Genomic DNA, 27,714 nt, shown 5'->3' with positions numbered 1-27,714 from the left:
GTGTGAAATTCCTGCGCTATCTGTGCGGTGCGCGGGCCCCTGCAGGTATAGGTGTAGTGTGTCACATTCCAGGCCTCCCGACCCTGCAGGTGTAGGTGTAGTGTGTAAAATTCCACCGAGCGATGCCACCAAGGCCCGCCATTAAAATGACAAATGGATGCAGTGATAACATCTTGGTCTCACTACCCAACCCCCCCCATCCCAATCCCCGCCCCACCCGGACCCCATCCTTCACTGTAACCCCGCCTCGGGTAAACTGGCCCGTGAAAGAGAGAGAAAGGGGGTCAAGTAGATGTGGAAGGGAGGGCATCTACAGTAGCTGGCTAATGGACGGGGGGGAAATGACTTGACAAAAACAACGGGCGTCTAAGAGGAAGCCTGAAATAACACGGTCAGGAAAACAAACACACTTTGAGCCCGACGGAGAGTAACGAACCACACCGTGGCACCGAGAGAGCATGAATGAGCGGGGCCGTTTCCATGGTATCCAGTCTTGTTTTGTTTTTCAAAATGGTGGCTTCCACGTGAGACACGCCCCGCAGGCAGGGGAACAGGGTGTGCTCCCTGTAGAGCTGGGTAAACATCACCGAGATGTTTGAGGTATCCAGAAGGGGTGCGCTTGGCGTGTTTAAGAGTTGCCATCACACAAATCCAAATCCATGGTTAAGGAGCTTCACTTCCATGTTCTCAAGCAAGATTACGTGTTTGGACAAGCAATCCAGCGGGGGGATCGAATAATAATAATTTAAAAAAAAACAACAGGTGGAAAATTAACCTGTGAGAGATTTAAAATTCCTTATCAAGTTTAGGATTTTTTTTTTGCAAAAACGCTCAGCTGGTTCTTTGTATCAGACCTGCTGCTCCTGTTTCACATTAAAAAAGTGATAACATTTTCCAAAAAGAAAATCTAAGAAAATCACTCAGCTTCGCCTAACCAAATTCTTCTGTTTTAATCAGTCTCGAAAATTTGCCGCCATCACTTCCGATTTTTTGCCCGTGCCTCCCTCTTGAGGAACTTCTTGTTGTTGATCTCACCGAGGGAGAGCGACACGGAGCAGCGGGAAGGAGTCTCCTTCCTGTACACGATGCTCTCCTTGATGGCATCTTTGATCACCTGCAGGTACAAAAATGAGGTTAGATTCAAAAATGCCGTTCTGGATACCCACTGGGGTAAAATCTGCTTGCTGACATTCTCCAGCAATTCTCCCACCCCCATTTTTTTCTCCCCAATTGTATCCGGTCAATTACCCCACTCTTCCGAGCCGTCCCGGTTGCTGCTCCACCACCCCCTCTGCTGATCTGGGGAGGGCTGCAGACTACCACAAGCCTCCTCCAATACATGTGGTGTCACCAGCCGCTTCTTTTCACCTGACGGCGAGGAGTTTCGCCAGGGGGATGAAGCGTGTGGAAGGATCACGCTATTCCCCCGTCCCCGAACAGGCGTCCCGACCGACCACAGGAGGAACTAGTGCAGCGACCAGGACACATACCCACATCCGGCTTCCCACCCGCAGACACGGCCAATTGTGTCTGTAGGGACGCCTGACCAAGCTGGAGGCAACACGGGGATTCGAACCGGCGATCCCTGTGTTGGTAGGCAACGGAATAGACCGCTACGCTACGCTACCCGGACACCCTCCAACAATTATTTCAAAAAGTGTAGTAATTGAATTACCAAAAATTCTAAAACTGTTACTCTTATTGTAAAGGAGAGGTTTAAAAATCAGCTGTGATTTAACAGCTTCCATTAATGTCCCCTACCTTCACAACATGCTTTACTTTTATGACTCATAAGCCCAGAGACAGTGGTAGGTTTTTCTTTTCAATGTACCACGTTTCGGAACGACACTCTTCAAGTAGGTAGAGGAAAAACAAATTAATCCCACACAATTTTAATAAATATAATTAAGGGATTGACCAGAAAAGCAATCTTGATTGAAACACAGCTGATGCACAGATAGAGAAATCGGCCTACACACATTTGTTTAAAGTTGCATGCTACGGGGGGGGGGGGGGGGGGACCCAATTAGTGTTCGCTAACTCAAAAAACTCTGATGTAACTGGGGTGGGTTTTGCATACATTACCGCTAGGTCACTGAATTGACGTTTAGGTTCCTGAATTTTACTTCAGAATCAGCGGCTGTTTTGGTTGACAAATGGGCTTTACGTAGCACAGTGCTGCCTACCTGAGCCCGCGTCCATCGGCGATGCACCGCGGGCTTCAAACAACACTTACAGATCTGCAGCCGCTCTTTGCAAAGTGTATGAAGTTACCTGGGGGAAATCTGGCATTGACACACTCTGAATGAACTTGACTTCTCTCTGATATTACACAAGGTGCATCACATGTAGGAAGTTACTCAGCAGGAACAGGACGCTGACAGTGAGTGAAAGTCAGCCTGACCCATCACATACTCGGCCCTCGCTGAGTGACACATCTACACGAGTCAACTCCTGTGTGTAACCCAGTTATAGTCGGATTCTGGGTTTTGATATTACACAACAGCTGGTCTCAGCCCGTGTGTGAGGGGAAAAAAAAGTATTCCAAAGGATGACTGTCACTTCCCACCAGAGCAAAAATACAAGGCTAATGACTTGAGTAGTTCACAAATGAGTGGAAGATTAAAAGGACTGAAACGACTGAATTAATGGATACTATAGGACGAAGTTTGGATCGTCTGTGTGTGTGTGTGTGTGTGTGTGTGTGTGTGTCTATGTTTGTGTGTTACATGTGTATTAGTGTGTTTTATATCACATAGCACTGACTCAGAATACACTAAAACAATGCAACAATCCTCTGCTGACAGTTGATGTCAGCCATTATCTTGTGGCAAATCATATCCCCTCCATTTACCTGCAAGACAACGCGAGACAATGCAAGCCAATGCGAGACAATGCAAGACACGCCATACTGAAGTACCGGGAGTGAACTGACCTCCAGGTTGTTGAGCGTGTTGAACTCCATTAGGTCATGCAGCTGTGTGTAAGCCTGGTTCGAATACTGGAAGTTAAAGGTGGAGTATGGCGTCTCGGGGTCGTCAAATATGTCAAAGTCTGCCGACTCCTTCTCTTTCTCCGTCTCCCTGGGGACTCCTTAAAAAAAGGCAATGGAGAACAGGCAGACAGTTAAGAAATACATTTTTTTTAAAAAAGACTCGTTGAGGTGCAGGGCAGAGACCGAAAACTGGAAAGTCCAAACATTTGCAGTGTTTAAAAAAAAATCATTAGTAGATAAGTCAAGTCAAGTCAAGTCAATTTTATTTGTATAGCCCAATATCACAAATTATACATTTGTGGGCTTTACAACAACACAACATCCTGTCCTTAGACCCTCTCATCTGATAAGGAACAACTCCCTAAAAAAAAACCTTTAACAGGGAGAAAAACAGGAAGGAACCTCAGGGAGAGCAACAGAGGAGGGGTCTCTCTCCCAGGACGGACACCGCGCGATGGATGTTGTGTGCACACAATTTACACAATACAACATTGAAAGAGGATAAACAGAATTATACTGGAATTATAAAATATATGAAGAATATGATGAGGAGGACGCCAAGCAGTGTCCAGACGCCACTGGAACAGCCCAGGACCCACGTGACCAGCATCACCATGTAAAAAAGATATATACAAGATATATAAAAAGAAAAGAAACTATATATAAGATATATTAAAAGAAAAGATAAATATATATATATATATATATATATATATATATAAAAAGAAAAAATAAAGAAGAAAAGATTTGAATCAAAATGTTAACATTTAATTAAGTACTGTGTGTTATATGGCCTGGTTGCTGGTGCAGACTGTGCATCGCAACAATATATTTATACCAGACAGACTTAACAGTCTCCTCTCCATCCCTCTCTCTCACTCTGTCTGTCTGTGTGTGTTAGAGATGTGTATGGGATCGCTATGCTTTATTTCCAGGGCTCTGTAAACACTGTGATGCTGCATGCTGCTGCATGCTGCACGGTACAGTGCCGTTCAGTGACAAGGTTTAGGGTGGGGTAAGGGGGGGGGTGTTCACGTTTCCTTTCTGCATTGTTTAAGATGTTTAAGATTGTGTTACGATTCAAGATTCAACACTTTACTGCCATATCAGTGCAACACAGAGGATTTTTTTTAAAGATTAATAGATTAAAAAGATTAAAATAAGATCTCAGTATTGCAGTGCCAGTGCATACAGATGAAAAACAGAAAGGACAGGGTGCGTCCCGTTAAAGCTAATAAGTGCTTGTGCTTTGTCATTTGTTGCTAGGCAACCTCCTTGCTTGGAGAGTTCAGGTGTCTGAAAGGGGTAGGAGCTGTTGAAAAGACAAGAGGTGCACCACTGGACACTGATCAGTCTTTTGCCAGATGACGGAGCATGCCGCTCCCATCTACCAATAGTTTCCAGGATGCGAGGCAGGGTGAGAGGAGTCAGCCGGCAGCTGCAGCTGAAGGGAGACTGATCCCTACGATTTTAGAAGTGGTATGTGGCAACTCCTTCAGCTGTTTTCTCTCATGTCAATGAGAATCTCTCATTGTAAATTATAGTCATTAAATGCTTTCTTAAAGTTTCATTTCTAAATCTGTTTTTGCACTGTACACCTTGCTCACTCAGGCACCTGTTTCACATCTGTTGGTTCTGAGGGGGGGGGGATCTCTCATTCTGACGCTCTACCTGAGGTTTATTTCCTTTTTTTTCCCCCTGTGGACTTTTTCCTTACCAAAATCTAGGGTCTACATGTCATCCATTGTCATTTACTGTAGTACCTGTTTTTCATTGTGTGAAGTCCACTGAGACAGTAACTGTGGAATCAAATTCAACATAATTCCATGTTACAAATGTACCAAACACGCCTCTCCACTTGAGACGACCACTTGATGCCTGTAGAGAAACCCCAAAATCTCTTCCACCCGCTCTGCCGATCCGGGGAGGGCTGCAGACTACCACATGCCTCCTCCGATACATGCGGAGTCGCCAACCACTTCTTTTCACCTGACAGTGAGGAGTTTAACCAGGGGGATGTAGCGCATGGGATCACACTATTCCCCCCAGTCCCCCCCCCCAAATAGATGCCCCAACCAACCAGAGGAGGTATTAGTGCAGCGACCAGGACACATACCCACATCCGGCTTCCCACCCGCAAACACGGCCAATTGTTTCTGTAGGGACGCCCGACCAAGCTGGAGGTAACACGGGGATTTGAACCGGCAATCCCCATGTTGGTAGGCAATGGAATTGGTTTTGAGTTTTTAACAAAAGAGACGGTTTTACTGATGTCTATTTTTAATCCACTCTGTTCATCTTGCCACCTTTGCTCTGAACTTCCACACAGCCTCAACCATCCTTTTCCTCTTCTTTAGAATGAACCGTACATCAACGCCACACATGAACAGAGAGAATCTTTGCTGAAACAGAAATCCATTTTTGGGTATCAGTCTTATGGACGTCATTTTGGTTACCGTGGAAAAAAAAGAAATCTTATGCAGCACCCATAAACAGATGAAGCAGTATGTGGGTGGTTGACTTGCTGCATGAGAAGGGCCAGAATGTACCTCATTTTCACTGTGTAGAGGGGAGCCTAAGGCTGTCTGAGTCTATCTGTCTACGGCTAATGATCTATGGGGTGTTTACACACAGAGCATTCCCACTGGCATGAGAGATTCCCCCGGACACCTGGCCGGATGCCGGCTCCTTCAGGGCTGATACTCCCCCGAAGCAGCTCATAAAACACTTAACACAGAACACAGTACGTGTACACTGTAGGGCATGTATTTGCAAAAAAAAAACAACACACACACACACACTAGAAAGAATAACAGTGACCTTAAGGGTAGAATTTATATATAGATCACTTGAAAGAGGGGCCCATCTTTTGATGATACGTAAAATACTGAAACTGACCACCATTAACCAAATATAGTGGAATGTCCCACGTCAGGGAAGAGATGTCTCATATGCCATGGTGGTGAGAGGACTTTGTTATAATTCTCAAAATAGCCCTGGCATATTTTCCTTGTCACAAACAATGACCTACACACATGCAGGCACTTACCCGGTGCTTTGAATTTTCTGAAGTTGATGTTGACGAGAACAAAGTGGATGACCGTGGGGCAATTCCTTTCCCCCTTTTTTGGTTTGAAGACGTAGCACTCTTTCAGGCCCTCGCGGTCGAAGACCCTGGGGTCTATCTTGGGGAAGGGAAGCTTGTTCATCCGTGCCCACTTCTCTGCCAGGAGAAGCTCCTACAGTGCATATTTTCAAAGAGGAAAACCCATTTGAATGCCCCATTCGAACCCCTTGGTTACTCTTTAAGTCCCCTGTCATTATGGGAATTATACGCTGTGGTACCATTTTAGATGCCAAGTGACTCATGACTCTAGTTTCTTTCTTTTTTTTTTGCAGGATTTTCCCCCCTTTCTCACCCCAGTTGTACTTGGCCAATTACCCTGCTCTTCCGAGCCGTGCTCCACACCTCTGCCGATCCGGGGAGGGCTGCAGACTACCATGTGCCTCTTCTGATACATGTGGAGTCACCAGCCGCTTCTTTTCACCTGACAGTGAGGAGTTTCGCCAGGGGGACGTAGCACGTGGGAGGATCACGCTATTCCCCCCCTCCCCCAGTTCCTCCTCCCCTCTGAATAGGCGCCCCGACCGACCAGAGATGGCGTTAGTGCAGCGACCAGAACGCATACCCACATCCGGCTTCCCACCCACGGACACGGCCAATTCACCGTTTTCCTTATTCAGCGTGCCCGCAATGCATTGTGGTACAAGGTGTACAGGACGCGCGCCAGATTGTAAACAAACACGCGTTCAATACTGTCATCGGCTGTTATGTTATGTTACGTTGAGACCGGGTTTAAGGTGTGTCAAAATCTAAACAAAAGACCAATTTCCAAGCTGAAGGCTCTAAACAAAGTATTCTGAGCAACAACAACAAAAAAAAAAAACAGAATCATAGAAGGTTTTACAATTAAATCAACTTAATTTTGCTGTCTATATTTTTACCCTATTGGTCAGCTATCAAAGGTGGCCATAAATTTGTAAGATAAGAGCAGACGACCCAAATTTTATTTAAATCAGATGCCATAGAAACAGGAAAAAGTTTTCAAAATACGAAATGTTTTTATCCTGCTGATAGCTCTCTCAGCATGCACCCTTACAAAGGCTATAGGTCGTGTCTCTGTCTCTTCTTCAGTGGTGAGGGGTGCATTATCTCTCAGGAAGGGTGGAATGTTGAGACATGTCACTGGTGGTAAATCATCCTCTATTGTGAAGCCCTTGCCTGCCATAATGGAATCACCCCCTGCAAGAAGCTGCAAGATTCCATAGGTTTTGTTACAGAAGATTCCAGAATGTTTTGTTATAGCCTTGTCACTGCAACAGCCAGCACACAGGTCTGAGCTCCTGATGGTGCAATTCCCTGCAAGTCCCCTAGCTGTATTGTGACGCTTGTAATTTGAGTAGCTTTCACTTTGCGATCTCAAAGAACTTGGCATTTCAATAAATATTTCTGTGGCATAGCCCTAGTTGATAGGCATGTCTCTCCGAAAAATATGGGCGTGGTTTTGTCAACAGTCTCTCTGGACGGCCATATTGGAAAGGATCGAAATCTTGCGTGAAGGAAGTCAATCCAGGTTGTGAAGATGCGTGAGAAGTGACTTACAGAAATTCCTGTCCTGCTTGCAATATCGTCCTCTCACATTCCACATCGCAATCTTGCCAATATAAGGAAAAACTCTTGATCAGGAGTTGAGAAACGTTTTGGTCCACGCTTGCACGACTCTTCAGTTAACCTTTCCACGTTGGCGTTTGAGTGGTGATAAATTAGCTTATCAACAGCGGGTCCAAGAGGAGTCAAACGGTATTTTGAAAGTCTCATAATCTGCAAGTCCTGTATAAAAATGTGTCATGCTTATAGTTCTCAACAGAAAATGATGAACTGAAGACATGTTCGTTCGAGGTCTTGACCTCGCCTCTTGGCTGAGATATCACACCGGTTGCAGCTCCCACTTCCAACGCATGCTTGTTTTCAGTTCTTCGATCTGTCTTTGTAATGCTTGCACTGGACCCATATTTTCTCACTCCTCCTGTTGTACGTTATCAGATATACTGGTAGCTGGGGAACTACTGCTGCAGTTCTGAACTCTGTTTCTCGGTTTCACTGTTGTCCTGAGAGTAGGAATCGTAGGTCTAGCTGCCTTCGGTACAATCAGCAGTAAATTGTTTAGATACGTCTTTTTCCCTCCAGGAAAATGTGCTGAACAAATTCGATGGTTGTCGTTGGGAACAAAGTCCTTTCTACTGATTAAATTCAACCACCTCTTTCTTAATTCGATTTTTTTTCCTTATGAATATCACTTGGGATGTGATAAAAATTTAACTCCTTGTTCTTCTTCAGATTATTCATGCACCCTGGAACACAGCAAGTGTAACCACCAGCAACATTTTTAGGCCCATCTCGATTTGCAACCACAGAGTCATTCTTGGTTTCCTTCGATTCTTCGCAAAAATGACGTTCAAGTGGATCCCGAGTCCTTGCTGGAGTTTTGAAAAAAAAAAACTAGACTCAGGATCGTTTGAAGATAGCATTGAAGAATCGCTTGAAACTGGCAGGATCCATAACATACCAGCTGATGACAGTACTGGCACGCATCCTATACACCAGTGTTTCTCAACCCAGTCCTCAAGGAACCCCTATCCTGCAGATTTTCATTGTAACCCTGCATAGGTAGCCCTGCTTGTACTTACTCGACCAGTCATCTCGCAGCACTTAATTATGCAAGGTGTGCAACATCTGACAAAATTCATTGCTGATTGGTTGAATAACTACAAACAGGTACCTATTCAGGGTTGCAAAGAAAATATGCAGGATAGGGGTTCCTTGAGGACTGGGTTGAGAAACACTGCTATACACCTTGTACCATGATGCATTGCGGGCGCACTGAATAAGGAGAACGGTGAATTGTGTCTGTAGGGGCGCCTGAACCAGCCGGAGGAAACACGGGGATTCGAAGAGGCGATCGCCATGTTAGTAGGCAACAGAATAGACCGCTACACTACACTACCCAGACACCCCCATGACTCTAGTTTCTAACTCACTCACTCACAAATTGATATTTAGTCTCACGACCCTCTGCGTGGATTCGGATGAGACTACAACCCCTTCACAAATCTTTGTGAGTGCATCTAAAAATGTACTATGCTGTTGCAAGACATTAAAGATTTGGCGTTTTTTTAATTTTTTTATTTAATTAACGTTTTGATCCTCATTAGTAAGATAATTCGCAAAATATATCTTTCTCTGCCCCCAAGCTAATTTTAGCTCTGTTGAGCCGCTGCAAAATCCTCTGTCTTACTATGTCAACGTCCAATACACTATATTTTCTTGTTATGATGGACCGTCAAAATGGCCTCATGACAATATCACAGTGATAGTACTGCTGACCTTGAAGGGAGGACTGGAGTCACTGGGTCGTGCAGAAAAGTCAAATGAGATGATGAGGTCGACACCACGCTGCGGCCGCAGGATGAGGGGGTATGGAAGATTATAGGTCAGACCACTGTCCACCACGTGGATCTTCTTACTCTTCACATCTAGGGGCTCGTAGATGCGATCGAACTCCTCTGGGTCTGAGGAAATTACAGATCACGAGAAAATGGATGGGAAATTTCACAGGAAATTTGTTTTGTCTATGACCACATCTTATCCATGTCCATTTAAAAAGACATGTTTTTTTTAGATTGTGTGTTTTTAGTTTTCAGCTGAACTCTCTCCACATGTGTGAGGACAAGTCAATTACCACCGAACCTTGAATTCCTTCAACTGTAATTCTGTTTCTGCTCACATTATCGCCCCCCCCCCTTTTCTCCCCAATTGTACTTGGCCAGTTTCCCCACTCTTCTGAGCCATTTCAGTGTCTGCTCCACCCCCTCTGCTGCTCCGGGGAGGGTTGCAGACTACCACACGTCTCCTCCGATACATGTGGAGTCGCCAGCCGCTTCTTTTCACCTGACAGTGAGGAGTTTCACCAGGAGGATGTAGCACATGGGATCACACTATTCCCCCCAGCCCCCCCCCGAACAGACACCCTGACCGACCAGAGGAGGCACTAGCGCAGCGACCAGGACACATACCCACATCCTGCTTCCCACCTTCAGAAACGACAAATTGTGTCTGTAGGGACGCCCGACCGAGTCGGAGGTAACACGGGGATTCGATCTGGAGATCCCTGTGTTGGTAGGTAACGGAATGGACCGCTACGCTACCCGGACGCCAGATGACCATTTTTTAACAACGGTTACTAATTTTAAGTTACTAACTGTCATTTAGTCATTCAGCTGTGTTTGACTGCATGTATAAAATGAAATGATGGTTATTCTTACTATCTGTAAACTAGGCCAGCGAGACAGTACTTTTAAACATCTGGAAATAAGTTAACAGTAAATACGTTAACAAAAAACAATACTGCAAAAAGTATATTATACTATTCCTTACTACCCATTTTTCATTCATTGGGATACATCCCTTTCAGATACCTCAGAAAAATGTGTGAATTATTTATGCTTGAGAAAAGACATTAATTGTTTTCACCGCCATTCCTACCTGTAACGGCATCCACCTCGTCTTCTGCTACCTGGCACTTTAGGTCCCCGAAAGGAGAGAAGGGCGTGTTGGAGTTCAGGTTCAAACCCAACATGAAATTATGCACCTGGGGTTGAGATGGAAGATGGAAAATAAGAAGAAATCTGATGTAAATCTGAATGTTACAAAAGGGGATCTCTATTGTGAAAACCCATTATATATATATATATATACCTTCATAGTTGATAAGAAAATTACATTATATTATTGTTATATTATATTATATCATGAGGCACCTTCCCCGCCCGGCCCTCTCGCGTGTTAAACAAGGCGGAGTCACTGAAGAGGGAGGTGAACATTCGCTGAACCCAGCTGGCCTGAGCATGGCGGTAGTATTCGTCCTCCGCCTCCGGGTTCTCTCTGCCACCTGGAGATAAAAAGTGAACACAGGATGAAACTAAAATCACACAAATTTCGTCACATGGAGCCAAGTGTGTGTTAGCAGGGTGAGCCATGTGAAATAGATAGATGGGAGATCCTTCTGCTTGGTAAATGTGTAAAATGTCTTGTTGTGAGGAAGTCACTACACTGAAAAGTTGTTTGGGTGCACCAATGCCCTCTGAATTAATTTGACTCTAAGAAATCTCAGTCATTCTTTTTTATTATTTGGAATTTTCCCTCTTTTTCTCCCCAACTGTATCCGGCCAATTACTCCACTCTTCCAAGCTGCCCCAGTCACTGCTCCGCCCCCTCTGCCGATCCAGGGAGGGCTGCCGACTACCACGTGCCTCCTCCAATACATGTGGAGTCAACAGCCGCTTCTTTTCACCTGACAGTGAGGAGTTTCGCCAGGGGGACGTAGCACGTGGGAGGATCACGCTATGCACCCAGTTCCCCCTCCCCCCTGAACAGGCGCCCCGACCGACCAGAGGAGGCGCTAGTGCAGCAACCAGGACACATACCCACGTCCGGCTTCCCACCCGCAGACACGGCCAGTTGTGTCTGTAGGGACGCCCAACCAAGCCAGAGGTAACACAGGGATTCAAACCGGCGATCCCTGTGTTGGCAGGCAATGGAATATCTGAAATATGAGGGGGTTTTTTTTAGTCTGCAAGGCTGTGCATTTATCACAGCTACAGAAAAAACTCAAGTCTGCTTTGTTACCTCTTTGCACTCTCCCAGTGATTTGCTGTTATTCTTATTACTCATGTAGAAACTGGTCATCATTCAAGAAACGCTGGCCAAAGCGGCGTGCGGAGAACCTTCCAAGTTTGTGTCAGTTCCACAGACACAACAAATTACTATCGCAGATTAATTTTCAAGGATGTGCATTTTTTGAGGTACATTAGTACTTGCGGATGCCTTCCCAAGCAGTTGGCAGAATAGAAAATCTGCATTACTGAGGAGCCCTGAGGACCTGATTGAGAACCACTGCTTTAGCTAATGCGAAGGCTGCCTGATAAAACAACAACTCTAAAAAAATGTAAAAATCATTGGAATTCATACACATACTTTCAGTGTTTTGGAGGTAACACACTATATGTTACTACACTGTTGTAATCACATTGCGTTTACACAATATATTGCGTAAACATCATCATCTCCACCAGGAGGTAGCATGGAATGGGTATTGCATTTGGTCACGTGTGTGTATCTGTCTGCAGCTACTGGGCCTGTCAGCCTGACAATATTTGTGCACAGTTATGACTGTATGATCAAGGACCTCACGTGGTTGCGGTGATTCAAAACCTTTGAAAAACCTGTTTTACACCGCGACTGAGCACTACATCATCTGCTGTGTAAGAGAATCAAAGGTTGAATCAGTTCATCTGGGTACGACGTTTACTGAGAGAGACGTTTCATCACTCAACTAAGTGACATCTCCAGTCTCAGCTGACTGCAGGTATCCCCACCCTTATAAACAATACCGTGGCATAACGACCGAAACCAACGATCGGTTTCATATGCAAATATGGGCGTGAGCATTAACTAGAGTGTCAATGGCCATGTGTACTATTCAGAGGATTTGGAAATGTTTGCAATCACAGCATTGTAAGATGGCAACTGATGCACTCTTAGCCCACCCCCCGGTTCAGGGATGGTCGTTCTCTCTTCACACAGATGACCTCTTTTTTTTATTTTTCTAAATTTATTTCTGATTTTTCCCTTTTTTTCCTCCCAATTTAGTGGCCAATCGACCCCTATTTTAGTTCAAACACCCACCTTCGTACTGCATTTGTTCTCCAACTGCATCTCTCCGGGCAGCAGTCTCGAAGGAGACGCCTCGCCACTTCCGTGACAAGGCGACTCCAGGCCGAACCACTGCTTTTACCGACACACACATTCATGTGACGAACACAAGCCGACTCCGCCCCCCCTCCCGAAGTCAACGTTGCCAATTATTGCTGCTTCATCGAGTCCGGCCATAGTCGGATCTGACGAGACCGGGGCGCGAACCCCAGTCCCCAGTGGGCAACTGCATCGACACAAAGCCTTTGCTTAGACCGCTACACCACCACGGACCCCACACAGATGACTCCCCATTCAAACCAGCATTCTTCCCTATCAAGAACGTGCACATCCTCATCCTTGATAGAGTGGCCACGGGCCTGTAGATGGGTGTAGATTGTGGAGTCCTGGCCTGACGCGTTAGCTCTCCTGTGTTGTGCCATCCTCTTGGCCAGCGTCTGTTTAGTTTCCACAATGTATAAGTCACGGCAATCCTCCTGGCACTTAACAGCATATACTATATTGCTCTGTGCCGAGGAACCTGATCCTCGGGGTGGACCAACTTCTGGCACAGCATGTTTTTTTCTGTTTCCCCCCCCCCCCCCCCATCTTTCTCCCCAATTGTACCCGTCCAATTATCCCACTCTTCTGAGCTGTCCCAGTCGCTGCTCCACCCCCTCTGCCGGGCCAGGGAGGGCTGCAGACTACCACATGCCTCCTCTGATACATGTGGAGTTGCCAGCCGCTCCTTTTCACCTGACAGTGTGGAATTTCGCCAGGGGGACATAGCACATGGGAGGATCACGCTATTCCCCCCAGTTCCCCCGAACAGGTGCCCCGACCAACCAGAGGAGGTGCTAGTGCAGAGAACAGGATACATACCCACATCCGGCTTCCCACCCGCAGACACAGCCAATTGTGTCTGTAGGGACGCCCGACCAAGCCGGAGATAACACAGGGATTCGAACCAGGATCCCAGTGTTAGTAGGCAACAGAATAGACAACTACGCTATCCGGACGCCCCAAGGCGCAGCGGGTTTTGGGGGTTTGAAAGCAACTGAGACGCGATGTTTGGAAAATACACGTCTCGGCTTTTCCGACACTCCTGCCACATACAGAATCACCACTGGTTTAGGCTTAGGCAGCTGTTGTCCTTCTCTCTTCGATTGGCTGGTGGACTGTTTGGACGTCTTCCTGGCTTTGACAAATGCCCAGCTAGGATAACCACACTTAACCAAGGCCAGTTTAATGTAGGATTTTTCCACTTCCCCGGCCGCTGTGTTGGTGGGGACGATGTCAGCTCGGTGGTACAGCGTCCTGATGACTCCTAGTTTGTGCTCCAGTGGATGATGAGAGTTAAACCTTAAGTACTGATCGGTATGTGTTGGTTTATGGTAAACATCAACAATCAAATGTCCTCCATCACCAACTGCAATTTCACAGTCTAAGAAGGCTAACCTGTGATTTTTCACATCTTCCCTGGTGAACTTGATGTGTTTGCCCAGAGTTAATGTGGTTGGTGAAATGTGGTACATCCTGATATCTTAATTTTAACCCAGGTGTCAACCACAAATCTGAACCAATGACTAGGTGGTGTCCCTGGATAGGACATCAGAGCCCTCTTTTGACTGGGAGAGAATTGGAGAGACTAAACAGATGCTGGCCAAGAAGATGGCATAACACAGAAGAGTTAACACGTCAGGCAAGGACTCTGCGGTCTACATCCATCTGCAGGCCAGTGGCCTCTCTTTCAGGGATGAGGATGTGCACATCCTTGATAGGGAGGAATGCTGGTTTGAATGGGGAGTCAAAGGCCATCTATATGAAGAGAGAACGACCATCTTTGAACCGAGGAGGCAGCAGGGGTGGGGGGGGGGCTAGGAGTACATCTGTCACCATCTTACAATGCTGTGATTGCAAACACTCCCTAATCCTCTGTGAATAGTACACATGGCCACTGAAACTGTAGTTAATGGTCACAACCATATTTGCATAAGAAACTGGTCGTTGGTTCCAGTCGTTATGCACCTGTATTGTTTATAAGGGTGAAGATACCTGCAGTCAGTTTAGATTGAAGAGGTCACGTAGTTGAGTGATGAAACATATCTGTCAATAAATGTTGTATCCAGATGAACTGAGTCAACCTTCTTTGATAAATCCTCAGGTGGTTTTTCACCTAAGTCCAAACACTGGAGAAGGGGAGATTCGCCCGGTGGGGATCTGCACTCTACTGAGTGCACTCTTCTTGTTACCGATGACAATGTTCCAGTGTTTTACAACTAAAGAAATTCTCAAAAGATGTGAGACTGGTCCAACAAGAGTGATAAAATCTGCAGCTTGAAGGGTCGAACATAATGTTTGAGTTTGTATTCAGGTGTCTTAACAGCTACTAGCTAGATCAGTGAAGTCATCCACGAGGAGTGTGCTGTCATCACAGATGAGAGTTGATGCTCTTTATTTTGATGCTGACTTTAATGGAAATCGTATTAAGAGACAGCTAAACCATTTTCTGTCAGCATATACATAGTTCTGTATACATATTTTGAATAGTTTGAGCCGATGCTGTGTTGAGTGCGGTGTATGTATTGAACTTCTTCTTTCGGCTTGTTCCCTGTTTCTCGGGGGTCTCCACAGCAGATTTTTGCCCTCCATAGCTTTCTGTCTGACGCATCCCTCTCCTGCAGTCCAACCCTCCTCATGTCCTCTTCTATCTGGTCTCTCCATCTTTTCCTTGGTCTTCCTCTTTTTCTTTTGCCAGGTATTTCCAGGTCCAATACCTTCTTTCCTATATAGTCTATGCCTCCTCTGTGTACATGTCCAAACCATGTCAATCTTGTCTCTCTCAACTTCTCATCCATTCCTCTGATCTTGAACGTGGCTCCCACTTCTTCATTTCTCTTTCGGACTTTTCAAGTCACTCCCAAAGACCAGCGCAGCATGTTCATCTCTGCTACCTGTAATGTAGATTCCAGCCTCTCTGTTGTTGTCACTGCTTCCATACCATAGAGCATGGCAGGTGTAACCATTGATTTGTATACTTTGACCTTTACCCTCAATGGCATTCTTTTGTCACAAAGTACTCCAGCTACCTTTCTCCATGAATTCCACCCAGATTGTGTCCTTTTCTTGACTTCCTTCTTACCACCACCTTCTGTCTGTATTGTCGATCCCAAGTACTTGAATTCATTAACTTCTGGGACATCTTCTCCTCCTAAGGTCAATCCTGGACTTTCTACCTGCTTATTTATACACAGGTACTCAGTCTTTGTTCTGCTGATCTTTAGTTTTCTAATCTCTAGCACTTCTCTCCAACCTTCAAGCGCTCTCTCCAACCTTTCCTTGTCATCGTTTGCTAGCACGATGTCATCAACAAACATCATTCTCCATGGTGGTTCTTTCTTAAGATGTTCTGTGAGGCTGTCCATCAGTATCACAAACAGTATGTATTATGTATGCATGTATGTATGTATGTATTGAAGATGATGTAAAAAAAACATCTATATTGTATTGTGAGCAATCAAAACGATCTACTCCTTACACTGTTATAGATACATCAACTGATTTAAGAAGATGAAAGAAGTCTTCTCTTTTTGTCATATAGGATTCAACACTGACTGTGATAAAGTTAAACACTGATTATGTAAACATCAATTATGCAAAGAGATTTTAAATAAAATTCAATCTAATGAAGTTGGTAAAAGGTTTCCAACTGGCTGTGTACTAAGTGGCTTTCGTGAATCATGCCCGCCTTGAATCTCCTCACCTTTGCGCGGCTCGTCATCATTGTCCAGACTGTCTTCTCCAACAATGTGCTGTGGTTTAATCTGTTCTGTAAGACAATGCATGAGAGTTGCTTTTACAAAGAGCTTCAATTTAATAAATCTACATTGTGCCAGAGAGACTGTTTCTGTTTAATCACTGAAGGAAATCAAATCGCTTGTCTATCACTTATCTTTATCGAATATGATTTCAAAGGAAGGCTACCAGTCCTGATAAACTGGGTGTAGATATTTTTGCCATTTGTGCCCAAGACACAAACAATGTTGTCATAGCGAGAGCGTTTTTCTAATGTTTGATTAAAAAAAAAATCTGATGATGTGCCAAGATAATTGTAGGAAGCTGATATCTCTTCATTCTTCTGGTGAAAACACAAACATTTTAGTACATGCACGCAGCACATACAAAGCCACACATGACACACCCAATACTGTTCAAGGCCAAGTGTTAATTTTGAAGGCTGTTTTCAAGGTGTGAGAATATCCACCTGTCAAAGTGAGTGAAACTAAATCTACCATTAGACAACAGGAACAAGTTAACAGGGAGAGGTTCAGTTATGATTAGTGCCATCTGAATGTGGAGGACGTAAAGGCCCACAGGCCCTGCCCCCTCAGTCACCATCAGTAAAACACCTCTACATGGGAACGTGTGGACATTTTGCAAAATCCTACTGTCCACGCTGTACCATCAAAAAATCAGATGTACTCAAAGAAATGTAGTATCAGTCAAAAAGGTACAACTGCATCTAATAGTAGCCCAGTAACCTGCCTGGTATGAATTGCATACTTAGGAACTGAGTAAGTCTATCTGACGTAACTTGGAAGAATACACTCATAACTAAGAAAAACCTTATTTAGAGAAAGTCCCCTCAACTGACCTACAGTCCACAACAAAAATCAGTGTGCACTCGGTTCTATGTCAGTCACTAGATAGAGACTCAATATTTTGTACTCAAAATAATGGAAGCATGTACAGTCAAAACATCTAAGCATCGTTAAAAGCTTGGCTCATTTAGATAAACGCAAAATAACACAGTACAAGCCTAAACATGAAAAAAAGAGAATCAGAAATATTACCGAGCTCCTCCTCCATGGTGGAACCATCAGATGTGTCTTTGACTCCAAGCACTCTGTTGAAAAGGATAGAGAAGGCACTGCCCCAAACACCTAAGAGAAAAAACAGCATCAATTTTACACCAAGAAAGTCTGTGTTGTTAACTGTGACGTAGTGGTCATAACGTAGGGCAGTATACTACTGAGGGGAGGTGGGAACATTTCTGTTCATTTTACTGTTTGTGTGGTAGTTAGGCTGATAGCAGTGTGTGTGTATGTGTGTGTATGAGTGTATGTGTGCATTTTTGGTGCATGCATGTGTATGTATTGTATGTAGGATAGCCATGTGTGCGTCTGACACCAACAAATCTCTCTCACCCATTAGAAAATGCAGAGGGTTTTCTTCATATTTCTTTACAACGGTTCCCATGAAGAACTTGCTTCCAAACAAGTCTGGGGTCATGAAGGTGCCATACTTGGCCATCCCAATTTCATACGGGCTGAATTCCACCCAATCTGTCAGGTGAAACCTCAGTATCAGGGTGTTATTCAGAACCAACAGCAACAATACTACCATAACTCCTACCACTAACAGTACTGCTAATGCTACTGTTACTGCCATTGCTACTACTCCTACCACAATTAATTAAAAAAAAACACCAATAAGAAGAAAAATAAGAATAATGAATAGACAGACAGACAGACAGACAGACAGACAGACAGACAGATAGACAGATAGACAGATAGACAGATAGACAGATAGATAGATAGATAGATAGATAGATAGATAGATAGATAGATAGATAGATAGATAGATAGATAGGATAGATAGATAGATAGGAGAAAGAGAGAGAGCAAGAGAAAGACAGACTTCCAATTTTCCCAAAAAAGACACTGATTCTTAACACACGCACTGTAGTACAGCATGCGGATTAAGTATGTTTTCTCATGCATGATAGATTCTCTGCATGATATCTGTGGTAAATAGGATGCACGCGTTCGTTTACTATAGGAACAAAGCCGGAGGGTGTACTTTCACTACGGCATCTGCAAGAGTCAAATTATTGAATGTCAAAAGCACACAATGCACAACATACTAAGCTGGTAAGTCTCAAAAGTATGCAGATTAAGTTACTCCTTAGTGTTGCTTTTTTTTCCATTTTGACGAAATGGTATTTTCCATAGAGTCATGTAACAGGTAAGGTGGTGATTTACAGGTAAGAGGAGCAGCAACGGAATACAGAGGAGCTCAAAGTTGCATACATCTATTTACCACTTAAGTGACTCATCACAGCTCAAATGGCTCGTCATCAACTATTCAGAGTTTTTGTGAATGAAAATATGATACTGAATGTGAGTATTACACAAGCAAGAGCAGGGTCCAAGAGCTGAATTTAGCATCAGGTCAGCCTTTCCCTTAGGCATATATCATATTAGAACCACACATTCCACTTACTGAAAGTGTGATTCACATACACACCTTGATGCTCCATTTCCCAAGAATAAGAAAAAGGAGGAAACATGCTCAAGGTCAGGTTGTGGTTAGGAATGTAGTTGATTAACTTAAAAGGTACTGCTTTGCAAATACTGGTTAATGTTTACATTCCTCGCATTGAGATATTGTAACCTTGATATATTTCAACATTTCACAAAGTTGGCAAATTATCGTTGATCGAACAACTTTTTAGCGTGTGACACTGTGGGCTTTAGTTTACGGGAGGTGCAAGGGTGACGGTAACGCTAATGCAGGCATCGTGGCAATTTCATTAGGCACAAGGTGGTTTTTCTCTCGCCTGGGCACGTCTACTCATTTCTGCGTGCGCCGTGACATTGCTTACACCAAAATGGGTGCGGGGGCGCAGTAGAGGATGTGTCAGTCAAAATCAGGTGGCACAGTGCTGGTTTGGTGTCAAATAAAACCAAATATTACACTGACGTCTCCGCCTGGTCAGAACTCTTGGCACAAACGCAGGTGTGTGGTAGTTTACAGACTTTAGGTGAAGGTGTGAGACGCTGGTGAGAACAAAGACACGTTAAACAGTAGCCTGCCAAATAATCATGTTTGCATGTTGTCTCATATCACATTGGAATTGATGTTAATGTGTTTTGTATGTGCATTTGGCGACTCTGCACCTCCCGAACAAGGACATCACTTCCCTCCTGAGAGAAGCTTTTTTGCCTTAGCCGGTCTGGACTGCTGCCATCCATTACAAAATTGGCAGTTTGCCATGACAGAGGGCGCTGTTTTTAAAGGGAATGAGAGGAGCTGATTTGATTGGCTGTAATTGAAGACAGCCCCCACCACTTCTACTGATTTATTCCTTCTAATCCAACTCTTTTACAACTGCACCTCCATTGCCCCAAACAGCTGCCAGCACAGCATGTCCTAACATTAGCAAAAAAGTATTGGCCACACCTTAGATCGACTTGCACCATGAACTAGCGCCAGCACCTTCGACTGTGCAACGACCCGGAAACTAGAGCCCTTTGAGTCTTGGTTGTTTGGTTTCTTGGTTGCTGTTTTGGAAGAAAGCGACACATGATCATACAATTAAGACTACTGAAATAAAATGTATATAGCCCCCTGAAAACACAGGCTGTCTCATTTGCCCATACTGCTCCCTGGTACACACCAGAATTACATCAGCTCAAGGCTATAGGTCAGTGCCTTGAGAGGCTTTGCACCAAGACAGGACTTCTTGTTCATAAACAAATGTATTCAGATCATATACTCCATTACAAAAATGGTCTTTCAAAAGCTAAAACATAATTTTATGGAAATATCATTAGTACAGTTTAAGGGAAAACTAGAACTCTCTTCTCCATAGTGAAAAGGACTAAATCCACCTGAAACCAATATGAACAGTAAGTAACTTTTCTAATGAACAATGCTCTGCTTTTTGTGACGTTTTTCAACTCCAATAGTGCCATTCATGAGCAGCTAGCCTCTGCTAACATCATGCAAACTGACTTACCATCAGCAAGTACCATGAAACTGTCCCCATCCACTGTCCTATGCGACTTCAGTCTTCCAACTGATATCACATATTTGAACTTATTACCACGTCTAGCACATCCACATGTCACATGGATCTAATTACCACAACCCTAGTTTAAACATGCCTGCCCTCGATCATCTCCCTGATAACCTCCATCATCAACTCCTCTCTGTCCACTGGTACAGTTCCCCCTTCACTGAAGGTTGCCATAATTAGATCAACTCTGAATAAACCAAATTTAGATACTAATGACCAAAACAACTACCGGCCTATTTAAAATTTACCATTCATCTCCAAAATCCTTGAGAGGGTAGTTGCATCTCAACTCCAGATCTAACTTGATAAAAAATAATCTCTTTGAACAATTCCAGTCTGGCTTTTGCCCCAAACGTAGCACAGAAACAGCCCTGGTTAAGATCACTAATGACCTCCTTTGTGCAGCTGACTTCAGTCTACTCTCTATCCTCATCTTCCTTGACCTCACCGCAGCCTTTGATACTATATCCCATCAGCTTCTCATGGATAATCTGGCTAGCACTGGAGTTGGGTGCACTGTGTATCAGTGGTTTGCTACCTTACAGACGGGACACATTTTGTATAAATTCAAAATTACCAGTCAGAAAGTTTGATAGCTCCTCGCGGAGTTCCACAGGGTTCCGTGTTGGGGCCACTCCTGTTTATCATTTACCTCTTCCCACTTGGCAACATCTTCCAGCACTTTGGTATCCATTTCCACCGTTATGCTGATGATACACAGCTTTATGTGTCCACTAAGCCCACTTCCACTCCCCCCCCCCCAGTACCCTCACTGCTTGTCTCCAAGATATATACAGATATGGATGATGAAAAATTATCTGAAATTCAACAAACAGTAGTAAAACTGAGCTACTCCTCATTGGCACTACGCTCTCAAAAATATTTGCTCACTCCCCATTGCTGGAGCCACCATACATGTCTCCTCTCAGGCTAAGAGCCTTGGTGTTATCCTAGATAGCACCCTTTCCTTTTCTAGACATATAAACAATGCCTCCCGGATTGCCTTTTTTGATCCGCAAAACATCTCCAGACTATGCCCTGCTTTAACACAAAACTCCACGGAAGTCTTAGTCAATGCCTTGGTCACACCATGCATTGACTACTGCAATGCAATCCTGGCAGGCATCCCCAACAAACTTATTCATCAACTTCAACTCATCCAGAATTCTGCAGAACAGATTACTACATGTTCAAAGTCCATTGACCATGTCTCTCCCCTGCTGACTCAATTACACTGGCTTGCTGTGTCACAGTGTCTTAAATTTAAACTTTTATTATTAACATTCAAAGCTCTTCATAATATAACCCCTGCTTATCTCACAGACCTCCTTCAGACTTACACTCTGTCTCACTGCCTGTGGTCTTCATCAGCAGGTCTATTGGCACTACCAACTATCAACCTCAGCGCAATGGGTGCCAGGGCTTTCTCCTATGCTGCTCCCAAACTCTGTAACTCCATTCCCCATCACATCCGCATACTGGACTCCATCACAGAATTCAAAACTGCTCTTAAAACCTGCTTTTTTAAACTAGCATACTCACTTTAACAGCATTAACAGCATCAAATTCATCTTTTTTTAACTCCTGTTGATATATGCTCTATTGCTTATTGTGTGTTTTATTGTTGATTGCACTGTTTTTTACTGCTTTGTTTTATTGTATTTGATGTAAGGTGACCTTGACTGTCATGAAAGGCCCGTTTAAATACAATGCATCATCATTATTATTATTATAATTATATTGGTTGTGGCTTTCCCTCACACATTTATACATCAAATTGGTTCTGTACTAACTTTGAGGAAGTACAATATCATACTAACACTAAGCATATCATGACCTTGTGTGCGCAATTCAGTTATCTTCCCATTAGTAGGGCTGCTATCTAATACCACTAACAAGATGCAGAAACAGGATGACTGGCGATCACATTGCGATGCATCCTTCCTTTTTGCGGTGACTTAGTGGCACTGTAAGGAAGTATGTGCAACACAGTTACTTTGCATGTGGCTAAGCTCATTTGATCACCTCTAGTTACTCATTGCATATGGAAATCAGCTGCAGTCAAGTGAATGCATACAGCAGCGCGTGCACGAGCACACAAAGACACAGAGACACAAAGGCAAATACATACACATTGTATACGAGAGGCAAGTTTACCCGCAAACATGAGCTCGGACACATCAGGCTTGACATGGAGACAGGTGAAGAGAGGGAGGGGACACTGGGCCTCATTCACCTTCTCCTGAAATTCAGTCAGCTTGGTGTCCATTCTCTGATGTCAGAAAACATACAACAGTTCATGTAGACTCAGTTTCATTTATTTACATAACATAAACTGATAGTCATCTCCAAGTGACCCTGATTACTAGACAGACAGACAGGCAGACAGATAAACATGGAGGCAAGAAGGAGGAATAAAAAACAAAACAAAAATCTACAAAGGAGTTTGGGGTGTCAGATGAGGATTGGCCTAATTTGAGATCTGAAACAGGGCAAAATAGATTAAATGAGAAGCAAACTGAAGAAGTAAAGAATGACAGACTGACAAGCAATGGGGAGACAGAAAAAGAAGTACCAGACAAAAATTGAACTAAGTCTTGTTTAACAAGTTTTCTGATGCTCTTACACCCGGTATAAGTGTCTCTCCAATTAGCATGCCAAAGATATCAGTGAAGGTAACCGGCTGCCCTGCTGCCTTCTTTGTCCAGAGGGCCTGGATGTAGTTGGTGATGTGCTGGGGCAGCAGCAGCCTTAGTGGGTTACTGCTAACACTCTTCATCAGCTCCTTATTGATTTCCTTAGGGCCTTTAGAGGGAAACTCTGGATGGGAATAGAGAGTAGACATGTACCTACAGGAGAGCAAGAAAGAGAATGATAGACAGACAGACAGACAGGAAAAGAGGTTGAAAGAGAGAGAGAAGACAGATTTATATAAAATTCATATTTTTACTCTTTGAATGTTCTGAAAAGTGCTACATTACGTAATATATATATATATATATATATACATACATATACTCATATATACTCATGGGTAAAGCATACAGGAATTGGTGCTGGGAAATTACCTATGTGTAATTAAAAAAAAAAAGCAATACCAAACACATACAATTAGGGAAGTCGAAACCAAAAGTCTATATAATAACAGGAGAAGACAAACTTTCCAGCGGGGTGATGAAACAAGCAAGGAAGGAGGTGTAAAATATGGGAGTGATGAAATTGAAAGTGGAAATAAAAAACAAAGACTGACCGAGAGATCATGCAAAGAGAGATGGAGCTGTTGCAAAGACAGAGTTAGTAAGAGACCCAGAGACCAAAGACAGACGTGTATATAGTATATATAACTAACCATGTGGATCCAGACAGCCCAGCAACGTAGGTGGCACAATCCAGGACTCCAGACTCATACAGGGCCTTCATCACTCCTGAAAAGCCAACCATGGCTCGAAAACCTCCCCCTGAACCCACTATAGCTATCACCGGCACCTGTAACAATACGTTACCAGAAAAGACAGAAAGGTCAAACAGGAAGAGAGTAAAAAGGGGGATGGGAGAGGCACAAGATGAGTATTATGTCATAAATTTGCACTGTAACCTTCTAAAGAGCTAAAAATTAGACTCTTATATTTCACACTCATTCTTTCAATGTAAGCAAATTTTTCAGTTGGGCCAGCGGGCAACCTTAACTCTAACTCTCAGCCTTAGGTCTGTGAGAACCGCTTCACCGTAAACAATTGCATCACTCTTTTGCAACTTTTTTCAACTATTTCATAACCTTTGGTGGGTCACATCTCTTCCTCTTTTTTTTGCACTCTAGCCAAACACCAGTCTGTGCTGACTGTCAAGTCTATTCTGAATAATCTGACAATAATATTTCCATAGGAGTCATCCAAGAAAGGGAGTTGTGGAATGTTCTAGCACGGCACAAGAGGGAATGCTGGCCGGTGTGCCTGCTATGCTATGGTTGGGCATCTCATCGCGCTCAAGTTTCCACACCGTAAGGGCATAACTAAAGGCTATAGGAGGTTGTGCAGCCAGCTTCAAGGGAACCCTGCCAAAACCACAGCAATAGGAAAGCAAACTCAGGGAAGCAGAACCCAAGAGACTGCAGAAATTCCACACTTTGCCTGCTCATTATAAGATAAATGTTGAACGCTGCATGCTGCACACACAGACCACAAAGTATCATAAATAACATTTCCTAGCCACATTTTATCCATTTGTAAGCAACCAGCTCTCATGGAACTGTACTAGATGCATCTAGATTATGTCCCCTTGCAAGCAGATAGGTACTTTATAATCCTACACCAAAGTCCTAACTAACAATATGCTTTTTGTGTAGCTCTTGAATGATAAGAGGCTAAATGTACAAGTTAAAAGTAATGAAATCCTCTGTTGTTAACACATAGAACTAACTTGAAAATAATAAAAAAAACACAAAAAAAACAAATCTCCTTACGCAATATTTATGTTACTCAATTTCCACCACATCAAAACTTTGCAATCATTTTAAAAAGAAAATTCTCACAGCCAATGGAGATTATTCCACCAAGAACAAGCTGATTGTTATCGCTTGACCACATCGATGAGAGAATGGCGAAACTTGTTAGACCGGTGTCAGACCCTTAACACATTTGAGACTCGTTTGGCTTGGTAAACCACATTGCAATGTCAACCTTAGATTGGTTGCGGAACTATGGTTGGTTGTGACAGCTTTTTGTGTCTTTTCAGAGAGCTGAAGGGAAAAACTTTTACCGTGCAAGAAAAAATACCTAACAATTGACCAAAGGCCTGTGTGACAGTGAATGCTGTGTGGCTGACTGAGAGGGTAGCCAAACGGTGACTGGTATCATTTTATTTAAGCGACAAAAAAAAAACCAAAAAAAAGTTCATTTAAAGCATTCTTCTTGAAAATGTTAAAACATCACTTCTGGTGCTTTGTGGTCCCACCTCCTGAGGAGAGCTTGGGAGAAAGCGAGGCTTCTCCATGTCCAGCAGCTTCTTGATGCCCAGCATTACTCTCTCTCTGCGGGTCTGTCTGTACAGCTTCTCTTCGTCACACAGGGCCAGGCTGAACCTCAAGTCCAGGTTGGCACTGAGGATACAAACATCAGCAGTTATGGTTACCTAACTCTGTCTGTCTGTCTGTCCATCCATCTGTCTCTTATCTGTCTGTTTGTCTCTGTATGTCTGTCTGTCTGTCTGTCCATCTGTTTGTCTCTCTTTCTCTCTGTCTGTCTGTTTGTCCGTCTGTCTGATCGTTCATCTGTCTGTCTGTTTGTCTCTCTCAGTCTGTCTGTCTGTCTGTCTGTCTGTCTGTCTGTCTGTCTCTCTCTCTGTTTGTCTTGCTCTGTCTGTTTGTCTCGCTCTGTCTGTCTCTATCTGTCTGTCTGTCTGTCTGTCTGTCTGTCATCCATCTGTCTGTCTGTCTCTATCTGTCCATCTCTGTCTGTGTGTCCATCTGTGTGTCTGTCCATCTGTCTGTTTGTCTCTATCTGTCTGTCTCTATCTGTCCATCTCTGTCTGTGTGTCCGTCTGTCTGTCTGTTTGTCGCTCTCTGTCTATCCCTCCGTCAGTCTGTCTGTCTGTCTGTCTGTCTGTCTGTCTATCTGTCTATCCGTCCGTCCATCTGTCTGTCCGTCTGTCTGTCTATCTTGCAGGCAACCCCCCCCCACACACCTTTTCTCACAGAGACCCATTCATTCATTCATACTCGTTCAAGAAAACAGGCACACACAAAAAAATAACAATACTTTGAAATTAAATGCAAAATATGTAATTTGATTTGAACAAATATTCAAGAGCCACTTTCATGGCATGCTCTGCTGAGTCTCTTCGCTGAATCACTAAGAGGAAAGTTATGAAGACGTGCTCATTTATGTAAATCTTAATAGTGATCAATAAAATCTTTTTTGGGGGGGAATTTTCCCCCCTTTTCTCCCCAGTTGTATCCAGCTAATTACCCCACTCTTCCGAGCCGTCCTGGTCGCTGCTCCACCCCCTCTCCTGATCCGGGGAGGGCTGCAGACTACCACATACTTCCTCCGATACATGTGGTGTTGCCAGCCACTTCTTTTCACCTGACAGTGAGGAGTTTCACCAGGGGGACGTAGCGCGTGGGAGGCTCATGTTATTCCCCCCAGTTACCCCTCCCCCCTGAATAGGTGCCCCGACCAACCAGAGGAGGCGCTAGTCCAGCGACAGGACACGTACCCACATTTGGCTTCCCACTCACAGACACGGCCAACTGTGTCTGTAGGGACGCCCGACCAAGCCGGAAGTAACACAGGGATTCGAACCGGCAATTCCCATGTTGGTAGGCAACAGAATAGACCTCCACGCTACTCGGATGCCCATGATCAATAAAATCTTCTCTTTTTTTTTGTGCTGGATGGCATCTCTAGCTACAGCAAACATCATTCAAACAAGCAGTATTGTCCTGACAGTCCGTCTTGAACAACAACCAAACAGATGTGCCAATAAGATATGACCTATCTCCAGTCTGAGGCAGACATATAACGACAAACGCCATCATGATCTCTCGCCTGTTTACCCCTCAGCCCGCTATTAGTACCCAACAACAGCCTTCCCACTAATCACTGTGATGATGATGATGATGCAACGGTACTTTAGGTGTTTTTTTTTTTAAAAACACACGATTTGAATGAAAACCAGTCTCCTATTACTGTCAGCATCACGAGGGAAACAGAAAACAGATTTGAGTGCTGCCACACAGCTTTAAGCTCTCATTTTGAGCGCTGCTCTGGGTGAATTCCTGAGTACCAATGAACTGTTGCTGAATTACATGAGCTTTTCTTGCAGTTTCCCCAGATACTTTCAGCCTATTTTGGGGCTACAGTCCACAGTGCTTAAGATGAACACAGGGACACCGAGTGTATTCCTCTACTCACAGGATGGAGGATTTTGGAGGGAAAACTTACCACACCTCCAGGGACATCTCTAGATACACATTGGTCGCCTGTCAAAACAATAAAATCTGCATTTATTTTGTGTTTAAGGAACCGTCGATTAATATTGATTTTT

General features: G+C 44.0%; 1 protein-coding gene across 1 annotated transcript in view; it reads right to left on the bottom strand.

Moving 5' to 3' along the window:
• Window positions 1–253: 253 nt before the first annotated feature.
• Window positions 254–27,714, bottom strand: part of pla2g4ab (phospholipase A2, group IVAb (cytosolic, calcium-dependent)) — a 32,904-nt gene continuing 5,443 nt past the window's right edge. The window contains exons 6-17 of the mRNA XM_056277453.1: window positions 24,020–24,156; window positions 23,297–23,519; window positions 22,828–22,942; window positions 18,014–18,151; window positions 17,660–17,749; window positions 16,576–16,635; window positions 10,874–11,004; window positions 10,599–10,704; window positions 9,441–9,625; window positions 6,045–6,234; window positions 2,936–3,093; window positions 254–1,114 (exon numbers count right to left, since the gene is read on the bottom strand). Coding sequence (XP_056133428.1) covers window positions 977–1,114; window positions 2,936–3,093; window positions 6,045–6,234; window positions 9,441–9,625; window positions 10,599–10,704; window positions 10,874–11,004; window positions 16,576–16,635; window positions 17,660–17,749; window positions 18,014–18,151; window positions 22,828–22,942; window positions 23,297–23,519; window positions 24,020–24,156 — 1,671 coding nt within the window. The 3' untranslated portion in view covers window positions 254–976. The remainder of the gene's footprint in view (window positions 1,115–2,935; window positions 3,094–6,044; window positions 6,235–9,440; window positions 9,626–10,598; window positions 10,705–10,873; window positions 11,005–16,575; window positions 16,636–17,659; window positions 17,750–18,013; window positions 18,152–22,827; window positions 22,943–23,296; window positions 23,520–24,019; window positions 24,157–27,714) is intronic.

This window comes from Lampris incognitus, chromosome 3 (assembly GCF_029633865.1).
Source record: "Lampris incognitus isolate fLamInc1 chromosome 3, fLamInc1.hap2, whole genome shotgun sequence".
In the NCBI taxonomy this organism is placed as follows: domain Eukaryota; kingdom Metazoa; phylum Chordata; class Actinopteri; order Lampriformes; family Lampridae; genus Lampris; species Lampris incognitus.
The sequence above is the reverse complement of the archived record's forward strand: the minus strand, read 5'-3'. Positions and strand labels throughout refer to the sequence as shown.